Source organism: Theropithecus gelada, chromosome 8 (assembly GCF_003255815.1).
Source record: "Theropithecus gelada isolate Dixy chromosome 8, Tgel_1.0, whole genome shotgun sequence".
Taxonomy (NCBI): Eukaryota; Metazoa; Chordata; class Mammalia; order Primates; family Cercopithecidae; genus Theropithecus; species Theropithecus gelada.
Window position 1 is genome coordinate 72,379,308 of NC_037676.1, and position 20,418 is coordinate 72,399,725.

General features: G+C 40.7%; 1 protein-coding gene across 6 annotated transcripts in view; it reads right to left on the minus strand.

Moving 5' to 3' along the window:
* NCOA2 (nuclear receptor coactivator 2) overlaps window positions 1-20,418 on the minus strand; it is a 300,138-nt gene that overhangs the window by 20,600 nt on the left and 259,120 nt on the right. For 4 of the 6 annotated variants that reach the window (XM_025393922.1, XM_025393919.1, XM_025393920.1 and 1 more), the window contains 5 exons: window positions 19,251-19,461; window positions 15,590-15,796; window positions 12,146-12,361; window positions 8,528-8,657; window positions 1,712-1,877 (listed from right to left, as the gene is read on the minus strand). In XM_025393922.1, coding sequence (XP_025249707.1) covers window positions 1,712-1,877; window positions 8,528-8,657; window positions 12,146-12,361; window positions 15,590-15,796; window positions 19,251-19,461 — 930 coding nt within the window. The remainder of the gene's footprint in view (window positions 1-1,711; window positions 1,878-8,527; window positions 8,658-12,145; window positions 12,362-15,589; window positions 15,797-19,250; window positions 19,462-20,418) is intronic. The other 2 variants (XM_025393923.1, XM_025393924.1) reach the window with 1 other exon arrangement.

Here is a 20,418-nt window from a genome sequence, read left to right on the forward strand (position 1 = left end):
CCACTGCCCTCCCTGTGTTAATTCTAAACATGGGGATGGAGCCTAAGCAGAGGAAACCATTCATTGCTGAATTATTGCTCTAACTACACACACAAAACTATCTCAGAACTTAAACATGAATATGAATAATTTGCATTCTATACTTCCCTCAACTCTACCTAATAATCGTATTTCTATAATTCAGTTTCATGACAATGTTATAATGATGGTGGATTTGATGAGACAAAATAGAAATAACAGAAATGAGTGAAAAACGGGCTAAAAATATTAAATGACACGACACCTGTTTTGATAACATTACAAGTTACTCAGCAACTCCACAGATCACATTTTAAAATGTCACTTAGACAAACTCAAGGATAAAATAGTACTGAGTGCTAAATTCTAACTATCACTGAAGACAAAGCAAACCAGTCACACAGGAAATATTTAAACTCCATTTTCCTTTCTTAATTTATTTTAGGTTATATCATGTAACCTCAAGTCATTTCTTTCCATTCTGCTGTTTTCAATATGAATTGATAAGTCATAACTCCCACCTGTGTCTGCTCAACTGTGGGAATTATGATAAGACTAATTTTAATGTTTCAGAGAATTCTCCAATGACTCTGCATCGCCTCTCAGAAAGATGATGACACATCATATGGCCAAGTAGTAGACTGGACACTGGCAGGTACTTTTTGACAGTAAGAAATAAAGATGATTCATGCTAAGTAAGGAGGAAAACAGTAACTAGAATGAGATGGTTTTTCTGGGTTACTCTTTACACAGTAAGCCAGGCTGCACTGCTTCACACAAAGTTAGCTGTGCAGCCAGTTCAGATAGTGTTTTGTTCTTTCAAGGGACTGTGTTAGGTTATTTATTATATCACTGCTATCAGGTACTCTAAAAGCAGGGACTTACTTTTTTATAGTAATCAACTAATTACTTGGAAGAAGAAAGCTAAATAAGCTCACTAAGATTAGTTAACTTTTTTATATTCCCATTTGCGCTTAAATATCCCCAAAATTATGGTGGGCTAAACCATAAGTGAAAGGAACTATAGCTAGGACTATAGGTGTGTGCCACCACAACTGGTTGCTACATTTTATTTTTTTGGTAGAGACAGGGTTTCATTATGTTGCCCAGGCTGGAGTGTAGTAGCTTTTCACAGGGACAATCATTGCACAGTACATCCTTGAACTCCTGGACTCAACCATAAGTGAAAGGTTGAGCCCACCATTTTTAAAGGTAAAAATGATGAAAGAGTTGCAGCTACCTGTAAAATGACTTCTGCTAACTTGTGTATGTGGAAAGTATTCTTTTAGCACAAACAGCTTCCTATCACTGGCCCACAGGTGTGAAATGAATGCAGTGGTCACGACTACAGACACTCACACCAGCTGGAAGCCCAGGGGGAAGCGTCCTAGGTCACAAGGCAGCAATGTGCTGTTTGTGGTTTCTCTGTATCTTGTGTGTCCTTCCCTATCAGCAAGGATGGACACCAGGTGAACTGGAATTGAGTTTGTGTCTTTCTGCTAACTTGAACTGTATGCAAAGCTCATTCTCAGTGCTCTCCATTCTCAGGCAAAAGTTTACAGGGCCAGCCTGTTTTGAGGTAAAAAAACAGTATATTCCAAAAAGCAGACTGTGGAGTAACTGTAAACAGCAAACGGACACCTCTGTGCCCATGAGAACGCTTGGCCCCCACCTGCTGCCCTTCTGCGCATACCTGGCTGACCAGTTCAGGTATTCCCAAGGCTCTGTCAATCTCCTCCAGGCCATCAAAATTCCGCAAGGCCAGATAGAGCTGGTCCAGAAGAGCTCCCTCATCACTCGGAGACTCAGCTGCAGGATGTGGACACAGCAAGTCATCTGGAGAACTGCCAAATGGCTGCCTGTAAAGATAGAAATGTTATCCTGGGCCAGTGGAAAAGCTAGCTGATTAGAGAACAAATTTTTTATCTCAAAGGTGAAAGTATCAATTGACTTCCAGGGTCGTTGCAACAAACTACCGTACCAACTCAACAGAACGAAAGGATAGTCTGAAATATTCGATACACTTTATTCAGTGCCCAATACAGGCCAGACACAAATCTAGACATTTAAGGTATGATTTTTATTTCTATTGGTCTCACTTCACGGCTTGCAAAGCTGAGGCTTGGTGAGGTGAGGTCCACATGGATCTGTGCAAGTCCAGGGCTCACCAACCTACACTGACTGCTCAAGCATGTAAATACTTACTTGGCATTGAAGCAACCAAAGGACTTTTCTGCACTTTAGTAGGAATCACTGATTGACTTAAGATTCTTACTCTACAGGAAGCTGTGATGACCCACTTGGGAGAGACAGAGAACTAGAGGCATCAGAGCTGCATTAATTTTCTTGAACTCAGCTGCAGCTAGATTAAATTTGGCTGGGCTGATAGGAAATTTCTTAGTCATGCACAAGCAGGCCTTGAAAACATGTATTTTTCTCTGAGACAGGGTCTCACTTCATTGCCCAGGCTGGAGTGCAGTGGTATGATCATGGCTTACTGCAGCCTCGACCTCCCGGGCTTAGGTGATCCTCCCACTTCAGCATCCAAGTAGCTGGGACTACAGGCACGCACCACCACGCCTGGCTAATTTTTTGTATTTTTTGTAGAGATGGTGTTTCGCCATGTTACTCAGGCTGGTCTCGAACTCCTGAGCTCAAGCGATCCACCCACTTCGGTCTCCCTAAGTGCTGGGATAACAGGTGTGGGTTACCACACCTGGCCTGAAAACATTAAAACCCTCAAGAAGCGTATCTGTTAGCCTTCCTGCATTAGGTACATAAGGAAAGTGGATCATGAACATGCAAATTATATTTGTTATTATATTAAGATAATTGGTGATAAAATCAGAACACTAAACTCTAGATTACATGGTACATACAACTCCTATACATTTAAATTAACTGTCAGAGTAGAGGAGGGGTGTGTGTGTGTGTGTGTGTGTGAGTGTGTGTAGTGATGCCACCATGGCTCACTGGGCTCAAGTGATCCTCTGGCCTCACCCTCCTGAGTAGCTAGGACTATAGGTGTATGCCACCACAACTGGCTGCTGCATTTTTTTTTTTCTGGTAGACAGGGTTTCATGATGTTGCCCAGGCTGGAGTGCAGTAGCTTTTCACAGGCACAATTATTGCACACTACATCCTTGAACTCCTGGGCTAAAGGAATCCTTCTACCTCAGCCTCCTGAGTAGCTGGGACTACAGATGTGATGTGTGCCACCAAGCTTGGCTAATTTTTATAAATTTTTTGTAGAGACGGGGTCTTGCTACATTGCCCAGGCTGGTCTTGAACTCCTGGACTCAAGCAATCCTCCCACCTTGGCCTCCCAAGTGTTGGGATAACAGGCGTGAGCCACCACATCTAGCCTAGAGGAGGCTTTTAAAAAAGAGCTTCTGAGTTGCCTGAATACTAAAATGGAAAATGGTATTTGTATTTTACCAAAAGTCTATTTTGTACTCTTAGAGTCACTACATGATGTTTTGGAGAAAATAAACTTTTATAGATTAAAAAACAAACAAAAAGTTTATAGATGAGCAAACTCATTCTTAAGCAAGTGAGAATAAACTTATCAAGAAATGAAGTTACCTATTAACACAGTTCAATATGCCATGTGGTTTTTAAATGCTCTAATATGCTATTTTGGCTTAGAATCCTGAAACACTGAAGTACTAGCACTGAAACCAATAATTAATTTCAAATGGTCATAAAGGAATGCATTAATAACAACGTATTCTGTCTACTCACCTCTAGTAACTTGGAAATTGTCCAGCTGAGGGTCCCTGGAGGCCACTCCTCACCTGCTTCCCTGACTTCCTGGCTGCAGGAGCTCCTTGTATTTCTAAGGGACCCACCCAGACCCCTGAGAGGCAGGTGCTCTTCCCACTCCTGCCCCTTTCTTGTCACTACTGGGCTTCACAAAGTCACACATGCTGGGAGCTTGCTGACTCTTTCCTCCTGCTTCTCTACAGCCCACACTCTCCTAGAACTTTCTTTAAACCAAACGTGATCAGACTGCTCCACTACTGCTACACTTAGGGAGGGGGAGGAAGAAGCAGATGCAGAAAAGCAGTCAGGAGAGGGAGAAACCACTGAACTGTCTGCCATGATAGCAAAGAGGGAAGGAGATTCCTCAATGAGGAGAGGCCAACAAACATGAATGTGGCAGGAGTTCCATGAAACAGTTCAAGTTAGTCAAGAGTAATGTCAGCTATTTACCAAATTCTCTTAGGCAGCGACCTCATTTCCTAAAAATACTAGTTAAGTTAGGCATTAAAGGATTTTCTTTGCCTAGATTTTGTCATTTTCAACTTGTTTCTTTGGAAGCTGCATTCATATGCAACCCTCCCATCCCAAATGTATTCAGTGATGGCAGGCTCGTGTGAAATCTAATGCATGCAGGTGGCACAAGCAGACTTTCCAGCCTCACATCTGGCGGAAACCCACTGTCAGAAGGAGGCAGGCACTGTCTCGTGCCTTTGTAAGACCACTCCACCCTGACAGACCAGCAATACAGCCAAATGCGTGTTAACAAACAACTAAAACAATCATTTGAATTTAAACAATTTCCTACATCATAAAATCACTTTTTGTTACATGCTTTTCTTTTTCAATTAAAAAAACCCCAAATGACTGCAGAGATTAAAAAGTTAAAACAGTGCATCCAGGCTGTCCCATTTTGGTCAAGGCCCTCTTCAACACAAGCTGGGACTCTCAGGACACTTTGCCAACAACTTTCCTGCTTGCATGATATCTCTGATTCTAATACGATGCTCTCAGGTTCCCATTCCCAAAGCACACTTTACTGAGCAAACAGGCCCTCCTCAGAATTCTTATGTGGTTCTTCAGCTCTCCCAGGAAAATGCCCCTGGAATGCGGTGGTAGTGGTGGTAGAATTCAAGGACACATGCCTTTGATAACACCTAACCTTCCGAAACTTAATGTTCATGCCTTCCCTGTGAGCCCCAGCTATCAGGGGCAGCTGATCTTTCTCCAAAAGATGCTACACATACCACCAGAAAACCAAGACCTTGTCATTTACCCCATCCTTCCCATGCGCTTCTCCAGCTGAAGGTCTACTTTCCATTGGGGCGCCACCCATCTCCTCACAGACCGCCCCGCTTTCTCCTCTCAGCATTAAACCACTTACTGTGCTATGCTGAATTGATACTAACAATTTATGTTAAAAACACAACTTCACACCATGCTCACAAGGGGCAAGCATTGCATCCTCTACCTCTTTTTGGCTCAGTGCTTGAACATAAACACAGTATACGTGCAGTAAGTTTCTAGTGGATGAAAACAAAAGGTTCCTGATTTGACTGAGCTACAATACAGTGAACCCGGGAGGCGGAGCTTGCAGTGAGCTGAGATCCGGCCACTGCACTCTAGCCTGGGCTACAGAGCCAGACTCTGTCTCAAAAAAAAAAAAAAAAAAAAAAAAAAACCACTTTTATATTCAGAAATACATACTGTCTTGTGGCTTGGTGTTACAAATTTGGGCATATCATGAGTGGTATCACTTCCCTTAGAGATGTCATAATATGCTTGCTAATAGAAAAAAATACTGATCCAGACTCCCAATCCCAACTTTATAAATGGCCACTAACACAATGAAGAAATTATTTTCCTACATTTTGGGCAATTATATATAGTTACAACCTGGATAGTATCTGACAGATAAATATAATAAATATAATATTAAGACGAGAATGGAATTCAGAGTAATAAAGGGAAAAATAACACAGGCCCCAGGCTGGTGTAAAATAATAGGTAATAAACAAGCAGAGAAGAGATCCTGATATCAATAGAAATCCCATACCTTAAAGTCTACATGTTTATTTATGGACTAGTAGGTCATTAAGTATGGGAATAAGAAGGAGAATTAGGTCAAATTCTCAGCATCTGTTTGAGAAACCATAGCATTACCATTTCTTCACTTTTCAAAAGTATTTTCAAAATTCTGCAAAAAAGCAGCAGCTACTGAATGATGAGAAATAGTCAACAAAAGAAACCTTACTTACAGATACATTTCAAACACGAGAAAATCAAATTAAAATTGTGAACTTAGGCCTGGCACGGTGGCTCACACCTGTAATCCCAGCACTTTGGGAGGCTGAGGCAGGTGGATTACCTGAGGTCAGGAGTTCGAGACCAGCCTGGCCAACATGACAAAAGCCTGTCTCTACCATAAATACAAAAATTAGCCGGGCGCCTGTAATCCCAGCTACTTGGGAGGCTGAGGCAGAAGAATCACTTGAACCCAGGAGGTGGAGGTTGCAGTGAGCCGAGATCACGCCACTGCACTCCAGCCTGGGCAGCAAAGTGAGACTCTGTATCAAAACAAAAATTGTGAACTTAATGCAAAAGGAAGTCCTTCATGAAAGACAGCTATTGTATTTCAAGAGAAAACCCCTTTAATAAAACCAACAGAAATCTTTAAAAAGTCATCTATAAATTTTGACTATATTATAAAGAACTCTTTTATTTATTTTTATTTTTATTTTTTTTGAGACGGAGTCTCGCTCTGTCGCCCAGGCTGGAGTGCAGTAGCACGATCTCGGCTCACTGCAAGCTCCGCCTCCCAGGTTCATGCCATTCTCCTGCCTCAGCCTCCCAAGTAGCTGGGACTACAGGCGCTCGCCACATCACCCGGCTAGTTTTTTGTATTTTTTAGTAGAGACGGGGTTTCACCGGGTTAGCCAGGATGGTCTCGATCTCCTGACCTCGTGATCCACCCGTCTCGGCCTCCCAAAGTGCTGGGATTACAGGCTTGAGCCACCGCGCCCGGCCTAGAACTCTTTTATATACCAGATGAATGAAGGAAAAAAAAAACCCATAATGGAACTAAAAGTGGAAATTAGCTATAAATAAATGAATATGTGAATGTTACAGATTTAAGGGCTAAACTACTATCTTTTTGAAATGTGTACATAAACTAAGGCTGGATTCATCAAACATTAAAAAGCCTGTTCCTAAACATTAACTGTGATGCTTATAAAGGGGATTTTTAAAAAGCACTGCTCTTCTTTTATTTCAAAAGAGAGACATAGTTAGAACTTTTATTACCCATTACTTCTGAATTTCTATGACAATAAGATTACTATAAAGCTGGTCGTAAGTTTCTTCCACACTGAATTATTTAAAATAAAAATGTGAGAGTGGCTAGAAAAACTGAAATAACTTTAAAGGTAATGAAAATGTTTTGTTTTGTCCACACAGTGCTTATGCAAAAAACCTAACTGATGGCAACGGAAACGACATGCTAGGGCAGTGCTAAGTCACAGACACTTGCACAGCAAACTTAACATGCTGACTCTATTACTGGACCAAGTATAATTCTGGACTTGCTTCCTTTTTTTTTTTTTTGAGATGGAGTTTTGCTCCTGTTGCCCAGGCTGGAGTGCAATGGTGCGATCTCGGCTCACTGCAACCTCTGCCTTCCGGGTTCAAGTGATTCTCCTGTCTCAGCTTCCCGAGTATCTGGGATTACAGGCATGCACCACCATACCTGGCTAATTTTTTGTATTTTTAGTAGAGACAGGGTTTTTCCATGTTGGTCAGGCTGGTCTCAAACTCCCAACCTCAAGTGATCTACCCGTCTCAACCTCCCAAAGTGCTGGGATTACAGGTGTGAGCCACCGCGCCCGGCTCCATTTTTGTTTTAACAGCGCTCTCCTCCTATTTGGGCAACACTAAAAATCCTAATTTTGGGCCTAGTTCTTCCTAAAAATTAATCTTTGACATTTCATCCAAAAACAACTATCAGGTGGTGGATTTAATTATTACACATTTGTCCTGTGTTATATTTAACTTTCCATGGAAATGGGTGGGTTTCTAACATATCAAATAAACATATCTAGAAATAGCCTACCATTCACTGACATCATGAAATCAGAATCAAAGAACAAGAGGGACTGTGAGAAACCACCATCTCCAAGTATGACAGCAGTTCCGAGATCAACAGCAATGGCTATCTACCTGGGGCGCGCTTCCCTGTCTACACAGCACGCGCCTCCCACTGCCCTTGGCAGCCAGTTTGGGATGAGCCACGCCGCCTGCCTAAGGTTCTTCCTCTGTCACCCAATGCCTCAATTCTACTCACAGCAGTCCTTACTCTGGGTCTGTGATGTGCAGCTTTTACCAGCTGAACTGGCTTCCTGTCATCTCTGCCATCTGAAATCAGACCTTTTCTTCAAGACTCTGAAGCCTTCTCCAAGCATCCTGGTTGGATAATCTTCTGAAACGTGGCTTATGATTTTTATACTGCACACTACCTCAATATTACAGTTATCAGCATACATATTTTATTTTCCATCTAATTTGTAACTTCTTTAAAGGCATGTCCTAGGTCATACTGATTTCTGGATTCACCCCTCCCCTTCGTGCACTGCGTAGTAGATAATATAGTCCAAATAAACCAAAACTGGTCAGGCACCAGCTACTCAAAAGGAAAAGATTAATTTCTGGACAGGTATAAAATAACTGGCTACCCTAGGTGCTCAGGACTCACCTGTTTTGGCTGGCAAAAGATGCTTGGTCTATAGGCAGGATGCTTTCAGGCCATGGGGCAGTCTGATTTGGAGGAGCTTGTTGCTGGCTATACTGAGGTCCCCCCATGTTCATCTCTAATTCAGATGGCCCTAGAAACGGAGAAGAAAAAAATCTTACATCTTTAATCAAGGAAGCATTTATTTCTGCTATGTAATATAAAGTGAAATGTCTGGTTTATGAAAAAGGGAAAACACAGAAGCAGTAATAACTAGGTGAAAATAAGAAGATAAAATTCTGATTCTGAAATAGAAGTCAGTAAATATGAAGGCCATTTCAGAGAATATCTAGACAAGCAGTTCTAAACCTTTAGCATTTAAGACTCTAAATACTCAAAAAGTTTTTGTTCGTGTGCGTTACATCTTACTGATATTTACTATATTGGAAATTGAAATTGAGAAATGTAGATTCATTTAAAAATCACAATAAATGAATTATATGTTAATATAAAAGATTTTTTTTCTAGATCCAAGTGAGTGGAATAAATAAGATTTTTGAATGCAAAATTAAAAAAATTCTTTTATTGGCATTGTTTTACATTTCTGCAAATAGCTTTAATGCCTGGGTTAATGGAATAGAGTGAAATCTTGTTTTTGCATTTCACCTGCTGTGATATCATATAGCATGTAAAATTTCTGGAAAACTCTACCATACGCTTGGGCGATAGTACGAGTGAAGAAGGCAACAGTGTTTTAGGATTAGTATGAAAATAAGTTTGGGCCTTGCAGACACTTCCTGACTGGGAATCAGGGTGCTGGACCATGTTTCTAGGAAGCATGTCGAGACTGCTGGCACCTGAACGTTGACTAACTGTACTTCAGCTGGCTCCCTTACCAGAGCAAGAGCAGAGCAGAAAGGAGGCCCAGACAACCCACACATGCTCTTTCTCCGAAGTTCTTTGAAAGGCTTTAAAGCCAATGGATGAGATGAGCTTTTTTTTTTTTTTTTTTTTTTGAGACTGAGTCTGGCTCTGTTGCCCAGGCTGGAGTGCAGTGGCCGGATCTCAGCTCACTGCAAGCTCCGCCTCCCGGGTTCACGCCATTCTCCTGCCTCAGCCTCCCGAGTAGCTGGGACCACAGGCACCCGCCACTTCGCCCGGCTAGTTTTTTGTATTTTTTAGTAGAGACGGGGTTTCACCGTGTTAGCCAGGATGGTCTCGATCTCCTGACCTCGTGATCCGCCCGTCTCGGCCTCCCAAAGTGCTGGGATTACAGGCTTGAGCCACCGCGCCCGGCGAGATGAGCTTTTAAAAATTATATTATCGGCCGGGCGCAGTGGCTCACGCCTGTAATCCCAGCACTTTGGAAGGCCGAGACGAGCGGATCACGAGGTCAGGAGATCGAGACCATCCTGGCTAACCCGGTGAAACCCCGTCTCTACTAAAAATACAAAAAAATTAGCCGGGCGTAGTGGCGGGCGCCTGTAGTCCCAGCTACTTGGGAGGCTGAGGCAGGAGAATGGCATGAACCTGGGAGGCGGAGCTTGCAGTGAGCCGAGATCGTGCCACCGCACTCCAGCCTGGGCAGTCGACTGAGCAAGACTCCGTCTCAAAAAAAAAAAAAAAAAAAAAAAAATTATATTATCATCATTATCTGTAGACCTGTATTCCATTCCAAAAGATAATTTTCTGTTGAATTCATGGCTTTTGGAATTTACTAAAAATCAGAGAAACTCAGCTATACAATAAAGCTTATAGACCTGTATTTCCAGCTTAAGAGCCAGATGCTCTTCAATGAAGACTGAGAATAAATTACATTTCTGGATATAAGGTACTATTATGATTTTTAATCAATAAATATTTTTAAATTTCTCATTTAATTTTGCATAGAAATCGGTTTTTAGCGTTTTTCATGCTGTCAAATTATACAAATTTATGTTTGAGAACCACTCATTAAGTACATTCAATGTAGTAAGGCAATGTAAATGCCATCTCTAAGAAACAGTAAGCCAAAATATGCTGAACAATTAAATAGGTAAGAAAACTAATGCCAAGTTAGGATGAAAATTCTATACTTTGTTCTACACTTTGTCTTGTCAAAACAACCCTGGCATCTTTTTTTTTTTTTTTTTTGAGAAGGAGTCTCACTCTGTTGCCCAGGCTGGAGTACTGGTGTGATCACAGCTCACTGCAACCTCTGCCTCCCGGGTTTAAGCAATTCCCCTGCTTCAGCCTCCTGAGTAGCTGGGACTACAGGTGTGTGCCACCACGCCTGGCTAACTTTTGTATTTTTAGTAGATATGGGGTTTCACCATGTTGGCCAGGCTGGTTTTGAACTCCTGACCTCAGGTGATCTGCCTGCCTCAGCCTCCCACAGTGCCTGGCATCTTTTTTTGAATTATTTAGCTCTTCCTCATTGTGCAATATCTAAGTATATGAAAAGAACATAAACATTAACTTATTGGAATTATGCTAATGTACAAGAGGAGGGCTAACATGGCAATGATAAAGGACATAATCTCAAGTATGAGTTGTACAGACCACTGATTTTTAAAATATAACAGCTTTATTGAAAGATAATTCATATAACATACAATTCACCTATTTAAAGTGTACAATGAGTTTTAGTATATTCAGAGTTATACAACCATCACCACAATCAACTTCAGAACACTTTCATTCCACCAAAAAGAAACCCATTACTCATTAGGAGTCACTCCCCACTTCCTACCTGAGCCCCTCCCCTCAACTCCTGGCCCTAGGTAACCACTACTTTACTTTCTGTCTCTACAGATTTGTCATTCTGGACATTTCATATAAATGGTATCATATAATGTATCAGACCATCAATTTTAATAATATGTGAACTGTCTCCAAATAGAATTCTAGCAATCCTCACATTCTGTGAGATGTTCTGTAAGACCTTGTAACCTTCAGTGAGGGCCTGGGAGAGTCTGATTTACCAATCTAGGTGGTGGCCCAGGAATCTCCATTTTAAGTTCCCGATATTGTTCTGATGATCACACAGCATTAGAAACCACTGCTGTACCACCGAACTATTATTATTATTTCTTTCTGAGACGGAGTCTTGCTCTGTTGCCCAGGCTTGATTGCAGTGGTGTCATCTTGGCTCAAGGCACCCTCCACCTCCTGGGTTCAAGTGATTCTCCTGCCTCAGCATTCTGAGTAGTTGGGATTACAGGTGCCGACCACCACGCCCAGCTAATTTTTGTAATTTTAGTAGAGATGGGGTTTCACCATGTTGGCCAGGCTGGTCTCGAACTACTGACCTCAAGTGATACTCCTACCTTGGCCTCCCAAAGTGCTGGGATTACAAGCGTGAGCCACTGCGCCCTGCCTATTTCTTTATTAATAGTGTGACGTTATAATTCACTTCTCCCCCAAAGTTGAAATTAGGTAATTTAATAAAAATAAAACATCTCAAAGGTAGTTGGTTCTCTTATATAACCTTTGAGATTCTGATTCCATACAGAGTTCCAGCAAAATCTCACTTATGGCAGCTTCAGGGGAGGATTATCTAAAATGCACATAAGAAGCATGTCTTGAAAGAACTTATGGAGCTGATCCTCTTGTCTAAGAGAGCATAAAAGTTAAAAGCAAACAGCACTAGAGCCGCCTTACCTATATTCATGACCTGAGACTGAAGCGTCTGTCTTTGGCCAGGCTGGCTGCTGGGCCTCATGGGGATGCTGGCCGCTGGGTTCCGAATCATACCTCCTTGGACTGGCCGGTTCATGGCACTGGTGGTAGCAGCACAGGTGACTCTCACAGCCGAACTCTGTGGTGCCCATTCTCCAGATGGCATGGTAGGCCGAGAAGCACTGCTACCAATCATTCCTGCATGCAAGCCAAAGAAAACTGAGAGATGCAGTAACTGAAAACATATTTAGCATGTATGAACACCAGATGATCTTAGCCTACAAAATAATCATTCTGTAATTCACACTTATCCAATAGCTAATGTTCTCATTGGCCAGATGTGGGCCCTTGGCTAAGAAATAAGAATTGGCAATTACTACACAGTTTTCATAACATGGACTTGCCACTCTTTACAGTTCAGAAAAGCTGTTAAAATTGTTCCCATTTGTACTTAGAAACAGGTGCCGTGGCGTGTGGATAACCCCAACTTCCTTCCTCAGGAAGTGAATCACATTAGCTGATATATACGTCAATGCTTTACTTTCCAAAAGGGAGGTAGAGGCTAAGAGGAACAAGGTAAAAACTGATAATCAATACTCTCATTATAAACGATAATCATAGAAGATATCTTGACGTCTACATGAGACTTTATCCTCAAATCTCCTTCAGGGTATACTTCAAAATTGACCAAGAGTAGCCTCTAAGTAATGGAGAAATTATAGATCTTTCTGATAATTACTGTAGTTCTTCATAGCCAAGACAAGGGAGTTCCTTGCCTTGTATCCACTGTATTCCTGACTATACAGACCTAGAATGGGTTAGGACAGATTTGTAAAAATCCCTTCCTTTTTGAGGTGTTAAGAGTTATCTGACCACACATAAGAGCGTAAGGCTCCTAAGCAGGACTGTGTTTGCGCTGTCTTGGCCTGGCCCCCAGGATGCTGATAATGGTCAAACATTTGCTAAGACTTGATATTCTAAAGGGGGAACTCTTCAAATGAGGTCTCTTCATTTTGAAGTGTTTAATGATGGATACATAAAGGTACTGCTTTCAAATATATGGCTGCTTTCATTTTCTTTAATTACGATAAACAACTAAAAATGGGGTATATTTAACAAATGAACATGCATTGTGGGCGTTTCTTCACTTCTGAAATGAGAATGTGCTGTGACGATGATTAAGGGTGAAAGGCAGTCAGTTAGATTTTAAAAAGTTAAGAGGCCAGGCACGGTGGCTCATGTCTGTAATCCCAGCACTTAGGGAGGCTGAGGTGGGCAGACTGTTTGAGCCCAGGAATTCGAGGTCAGCCTGGGCAACATGGTGAAGCCTCATCTCTATAAAAAATATAAAAATTAGCTGGGCGTGGTGGCAGATGCCTGTAGTCCCAGTTACTCGGGAGGCTGAGGCGGGAGGATTACTTGAGTCTGGGAGGTTGAGGCTGTGTTGAGCCGTGATTGCGCCACTGCACTCCAGCCTGGGTGACAAAGTAAGACTCTGTCTCACAACTAAAATAAAAAGTTAGAAGGGTATTCTATTAACACATATTTTAAAAAAACATTTTAAAATTAGATTTGAACTATAGAAAAATATTATGGGAAAAAGGGATTTTATTTTTTAAAAAATCTGTTATCTAAATAATATGACAAGTTTATAGAAAGTCTAGAAAGCAAAAAAGAGAATGATCCATAATTCAACAATAGTACTGCAATGATAACTGGGAAAGTCCCCCTCAATCTGTGTTTTTTTTTTTGAAATGGATTCTCGCTCTGTCGTCCAGGCTGGAGTGCAGTGGCGCGATCTTGGCTCACTACAACCTCCGCCCCCTGAGTTCAAGAGATTCTCCTGCCTCAGCATCCTGAGTAGCTGGGATTACAGGTACATGCCACCATGCCCATTTAATTTTTGTATTTTTAGTAGAGATGAGGTTTCACCATGTTTGTCAGGATGGTCTCGAACTTCTGACCTCGTCATCCACCTGCCTCGGCCTCCCAAAGTGCTGCGATTACAGGGGTGGGCCACCATGCCTGGACCAGTCAATGTTTTTTTAAACAGCGTGAGGGTATTGTATGATCTTCACAGCCTGGACACCAGTGCTCTCTCAGCTGCTGGGATTTTAATACAGGCCTATTCTCAAATTCCTGCAGAAGATTCCTAGAAGAACTCATATCTTCTTGTATTTTGCTGGTAAGCCTTAGTAAGTCATGGCTCCTTTTTCTTTTATAGAACTTTACATAGATCAATATTTTATTTATCTTAAATTTTAAATTAATCTTTATTTACTGAATATTTAATGAAATGAATATGACTGACTATATAATTAGTGAAGCAGTCAGGGAACGACACACGTGGCAGGCACCCAATAAATATTTGTTGAAGGAATAAGTTACCTTAATACAGCACAGTTCACAGTTCCCATGAATTCCTTACAAACAACAGAAAGTTAAAAATCTATGTCTTCCCCTTAAATTGAATTCTTTATTCAGTTAACTGTCTAAACGGCACTCAGTATGTGTACAGGGATACAGGCTTGACTAAAAATAAAATACCAAGAGTTACAACACCTACCACTATAAATTCTTCTTAAAAGATTTCTTTCTATGCCTTTGTTTCTAGTGACTCATTGAGACTAAGAAAGAAAGCTATAAACTGTGAGCAGCTCTGCATTAGAAAACCCAGCATCCTGCTATATCCATAATAAAAATATGTTACAGGGTACAGGATGTGGATGTGGTGGCAACAGCAATCAACGCTACTGCAACGACTTCCAATCTGAACTGGATGTAAGCTTGGGAATATAATGGCCACTGAGATAGTGACTATTACCTAGGAAATGTGCCTACGCGAATTGCCGGACACCTGAAATTAGAGCAGATCAATGCCCATACCTGATCACAAGCAACTTCCTACATCTTCAAAAGGGAGCCAGGGACCATATCTGAAAGCTATTAGGCCAGGCATATTACTGTTTAAAGTTCTTTATTTTTAATTAGTACTTTTTGGAATAAGAATTTTATCACCTAGAAGTATAAAAGGTTGGTTGAATTTTAAGCTCTTATTCTGAAATTCTCCAAACACAAATAATCAATCCATAAGAAGTTTTGGGGGTATCAGTAAATTATCCCTGGAATAATTTTATATATACCCTACAATGCCTAGAACAGTAACTGGGATAGAAGTGAAATAAGTCTCAGCTATAGGATTAATGGTTGGAAACCTCATAAAAGTAACAATCACAGAATTAAATGGTTAGCTCACTGGAAAGGCTTTCCCATATGCCATTCTCACAGTGAAAATCTGTAGAATTTTCTCACTTTCAGATGTTTTCTAACATAAAAAGTTCACTTGAAAAATTCTACTAGTTTAATGTGGATAAATATACCATTAAATAACCCACCAATAAAGTAACAGTGCATTTGAGCCCTTACCTGTGCTATTGTTCCCTAAATTTCCTTGATTTCCTATCATCCCTTGATTACCCATCATTCCTGGCTGAGGTATCACTGAGTAGGGACTACTGTTTCTGATTGGTGGGAAAGGTCCAGCACCAGTTGGGCTTTGCAATGTGATGTCAAGTGGTAAATTCTGGTTTGGCAATAACCTGCCCAGTTGCCCTGGTCGTGGGTTATTAAAAGCTAAGGAGAAAACAAATGAAAATTGAAGGTTAATATAGGATAATGGAAAATAATATTAACAGTAGTGTTTAGGGACAATGTCTGTAAAATGACAAAGGTATGCACGTCAGAGACCAACTACCTAGACAAAAGACAAAATCACAGACAAAAAACACATGCAGCACCCCAAAGCATAGATGTGTGATCTAATCAACCGGTCTCTAATTCTTGACGATCTTGCAAAACAAAACAAAACAAAACAAACACATATATATTATTTACCATATATCTTCCTCACCAATAGTAATATTCATTCATTCATTCATTCATTCATTCATTCATTCATTCTCTCTCTCTCTCTCTTTTTTTATTCTGAGACAGAGTTTTGCTCTCCTTGCCCAAGCTGGAGTGCAATGGCGCAATCTCGGCTCAGTACAACCTCCACCTCCCAGGTTCAAGAGATTCTCCTGCCTCAGCCTCCCGAGTAGCTGGATTACAGGTGTGCACTACCACGCTTGGCTAATTTTTTTTTTTTTTTTTTTTTTGAGACGGAGTCTTGCTCTGTCACGAGACTTGAGTGCAGTGGCGCGATCTCGGCTCACTGCAACCGCTGCCTCTAGGGTTCAAATGATTCTCTTGCCTTAGCCGCCCGCCTAGCTGGGACTATAGTCACACCACCACGCCCATCTAATTTTTGTATTTTTAGTAGAGACGCGGTTTCACCATGTTGGCCGGGATGTTCTCGATCTCTTGACCTTGTGACCCGCCTGCTTCCGCCTCCCAAAGTGCTGGGATTACAGGCCTGAGCTACTGTGCCCGGCCGTTTTTTTTTTTTTTTTTTTTTCTTTTTTTAAATACACAGTCTTGCTCTGTTGCCCCAGCTGGAGTGTAGCAGCACAGTCGTAGTTAACTACAGCTTTTAACTCCTGGGTTTAAGAGATCTTCTTGCCTCAGCCTTCTGAGTAGCTAGGACTACAGGTAAGTACCACCAGGCCTGGCTAATTTTAAAATTGTTTTGTAGAGACAGTGTCACACTATATTGCCTAAGGTGGTCTCAAACTTCTTGCCTCAAGTGATCCTCCTGCCTTGGCCTCCCAAAGTGCTGGGATTACAGGCATGAGGCCACCATGTCTGGCTCCCAATAGTAATTTCAAATATATAACTGTATTTGCTAATTAAACCAATTTTTTTCATGTTATAATATTCAAACTTAGGAGTACTGCTTTCTCACAGCTATGAAGCTATAAACATCTCTTACATACATCACCAAACCTATACATATGTGGTTTGGATATTAGAGTTTCACTTCTTAACTGGGCTTTCCTAGGATTAGAATTAGATTAAAAGTGGTTACTCTCATTAGAAGTTTAAAAATTTAAGTGTGAACTCTGTTGCCTAAAGCAGTATTAAATTAAAACTGTAGGGCCCTGCTTACTTTTCAAAGTACAGCTTCTTTAAATTCTAGACACATTTGGATTTGATACGATTTTTATAGCTAGTTGACAAGAATTTATTGTGTACTAAGGACTAGACCAGCATCACGTTGACAACCTATAATTTGTTAACATTATTAAATTTAAAATACTAAGATATTACAAATTATAGCAACTTATTACATAATATCAAGTACGTTATTTTTCCTGAATTATATAAACAGTCTGAAATAGCATATTTAAAAGAAGAAATTCTTAACCATCAATGACAAAAATAAAATATTTTTAAAAATTAGGGCTGAGAATGGAAATTATGTGCATGCTTAATCATGACTTCCTCAGGTTTGGTTATCAGGTTGCCATCAATAATTTAAATACCATCAGGAGCTACAGAAAGAAGAGAAACGGTGAATTCTACATAGTCCTTCATTACCTCCCCTAGGGCTAATAAGCATAGACTGCCTAGTGTGTTTCTTTTTTTTTTTTGAGACTGAGTTTCGCTCTGGTTGTCCAGGCTGGAGTGTAATGGCATGATCTTAGCTCACTGCAACCTCCAACTTCTGGGTTCAAGCAATTCTCCTGCCTCAGCCTCCCAAGTAGCTGGGATTATAGGCGCCCACCATCATGCCCAGCAAATTTTTTGTATTTCTAGTAGAGATAGGGTTTCACCATGTTGGCCAGGCTGGTCTCGAACTCCTGACCTCAGGTGATCCACCTGCCTCAACCTCCCCAAGAGCTGGGATTACAAGCGTGTGCAACCGTGCCCAGCCTGTCTAGTGTTTCTTACCCAGTTCTCAACTCTTTGACTTCATGATCTCCCATGATCCACAATTAACTCTCCATTGCCTAAGAAAGAGTGAGGTTTGAGAAGTCACATGCAAATCTTTCTTGTGTGTGTGTGTGTGTGTGTGTGTTTTTGAGATGGAGTCTTGCTCTGTCCCCCAGGCTGGAGTACAGTGGCGCAATCTCAGACCGCTGCAACCTCCACCCTCCTGGGTTCAACCAATTCTCCTGCCTCAGCCTCCCGAGCAACTGGGATTACAGGCGCCTGCAACCATGCCCAGCCCAAACTCATCTTTCATTTTTCCTATTTCAGAATGGTTAGAAATCACTTGAGAAAAGACCTAGTAATTAAAGACGTTCTATGATTTGACTGATGGTTGCCATTTTTGATCTGAGAACAAATGCCAGGTATTGGCTCAAATTGTATCTGAAAAGCAAAAATCATTGTTTTGCCAATTTAACGCTGAAGAGGTTATCTATCTTTCATAAATTATGGCCTTGCTACATAACAGATACTTTCTTCCATTCAAAACTATCAGACAACTTCAGGTATTAATCAAGTTTGTAAACTGAGTGTTCACAGTAAATAACGAGTTTACCTTAAGCTTACAAAACTTTAAAATGAAAAGATAAAAGATGTTTTTTCTAAACAGACAATTTAACTTAGAATACATTTAGAAACATAAAGTTCTACGTCAAGTGATGTTTATATGAAGATGCCTAAGATAGGGCAAGATTTTTAATGTGTGTAGCCCTTTCATGTATAATAAATACTTTGAGTAGAGTATTTTATTATTTTTTTTTAAATTTATTTTTTGTTACTTCCAGCTGAGCAGTTTGGGACAGTAGAATATTTTAAAATAGTGTATTATCCCTAAAAAAGTCAGCATAGCTCCCAAATGTTCTATATTTCAGTATTTCATTGTCTATTAAACACATAAAATCCAGGATAAACTCCATGTCTGAAGGTAGTCACTGAAATGAAGGGAAATATGACAATCAGTTGAAGAACTTCATCAATGTAGGTCAGTCTCCCTGTCCAGTGCTGATTAAATTAACCCACAAGAGAATGTGAGAAAACCATGCTCAGGAGGATCCATTTTGAATACTGTTTCAAAAGACCAAGACAGTAGATGGTGCTATTTGATCACAAAAACCTTAAAGTGACTAAGCTGGTTGCATCAGACTTCAATAATCCCTGTTTTTGATGGTGATTATATGGAAATTTCTTGGCATAACCAGTCATTTCTCATACTCACTGCTCTGTGAAATTCTCAGTGCTGTTTTCTGGGCTCCAACAGGTGTGACAGGGCTGTTTTCAGCTGTGAGTTGCATGAGGTCATTGATGATGGCTTGCTTGTCAACTGATCCAGCAGGGGCGCCTGGCCTCGTGTCTGGGAAAAGCTGTGGTAATTGACTATTCTGCAAATCATCCAAAATCTCCTCCAAGTTGTCCAGCTCACTGCCAGGCTGTAGTTGACAAACAGAAGAGTTTATCTACTCTTTAGAGTAGACACCACAAGCCCATTTGCAATCATTGACCTAACTGCCATAAGGCACCACAGCCAAATAAAATAGGTAGATTCATGCATACCTCAGGCTTAACATATAATTGATCATCTTTTAAAAAATTAAGTTACCAAAGGACAAGTAATTTAATCTTTTGGTCCTCAATTTCCTCATCTATAAAAAGAGATGGCTGAATTAGAAAGAAAGCTCTCGTTCAGCATTGTAATTCATTGGCAATTTATAAATTCTCCTCTATTTTATGCTTATCATTCAATTAATTATGAGAATGTAGATTTCCAATTAATTATGAATAGACTATGACTTACGGTCCAGGTCTAGGTTTTATCGTCAAAACTCCCTAAGAAATAACAACAACAAAAGGGAAAAAAACTGGCATATAATGTAATGCAAATTTGCACCCAATCAGTATTTAATAAATGGTCATTTCCTTTCAGGATTTTCTTTTTTTTTTAAATCTTTAAAAGAACACAGGGGTGGGGAGAGAGAAGCAAAGTAAGCTTGAAGTAACCATGAACTAAGCACTGCCTTTTCAATTTAAGTGGTCCTTTTTTTCTGTTTGGACTTTCAATTTTGGATGACAATGGCTTTCCCAGTCATTTGCCAGGTTGGGTGACAAAGGTAGGGAAGCAGGATAAAAACTGGTTGCCCCCAAAGACAGCACTATTAGTCTAATTATACAGAAGCTATGATTTTTTTTTTTTTTTTTTCTGAGAAAGGGTCTTGCTCTGTCACCCAGACTGGCATGCAGCAGCACAAACATTCATCCTCATAGCCTTGATCTCCTGGGCTTAAGTGATCCTGCCACCTTAGCCTCTTTAGCAGCTGGGACCACAGGCATGCACCACCATGTCTGGCTAATTTTTTGGTTTTTTTTTTTTTTTTTTAGAGATGGGGGTC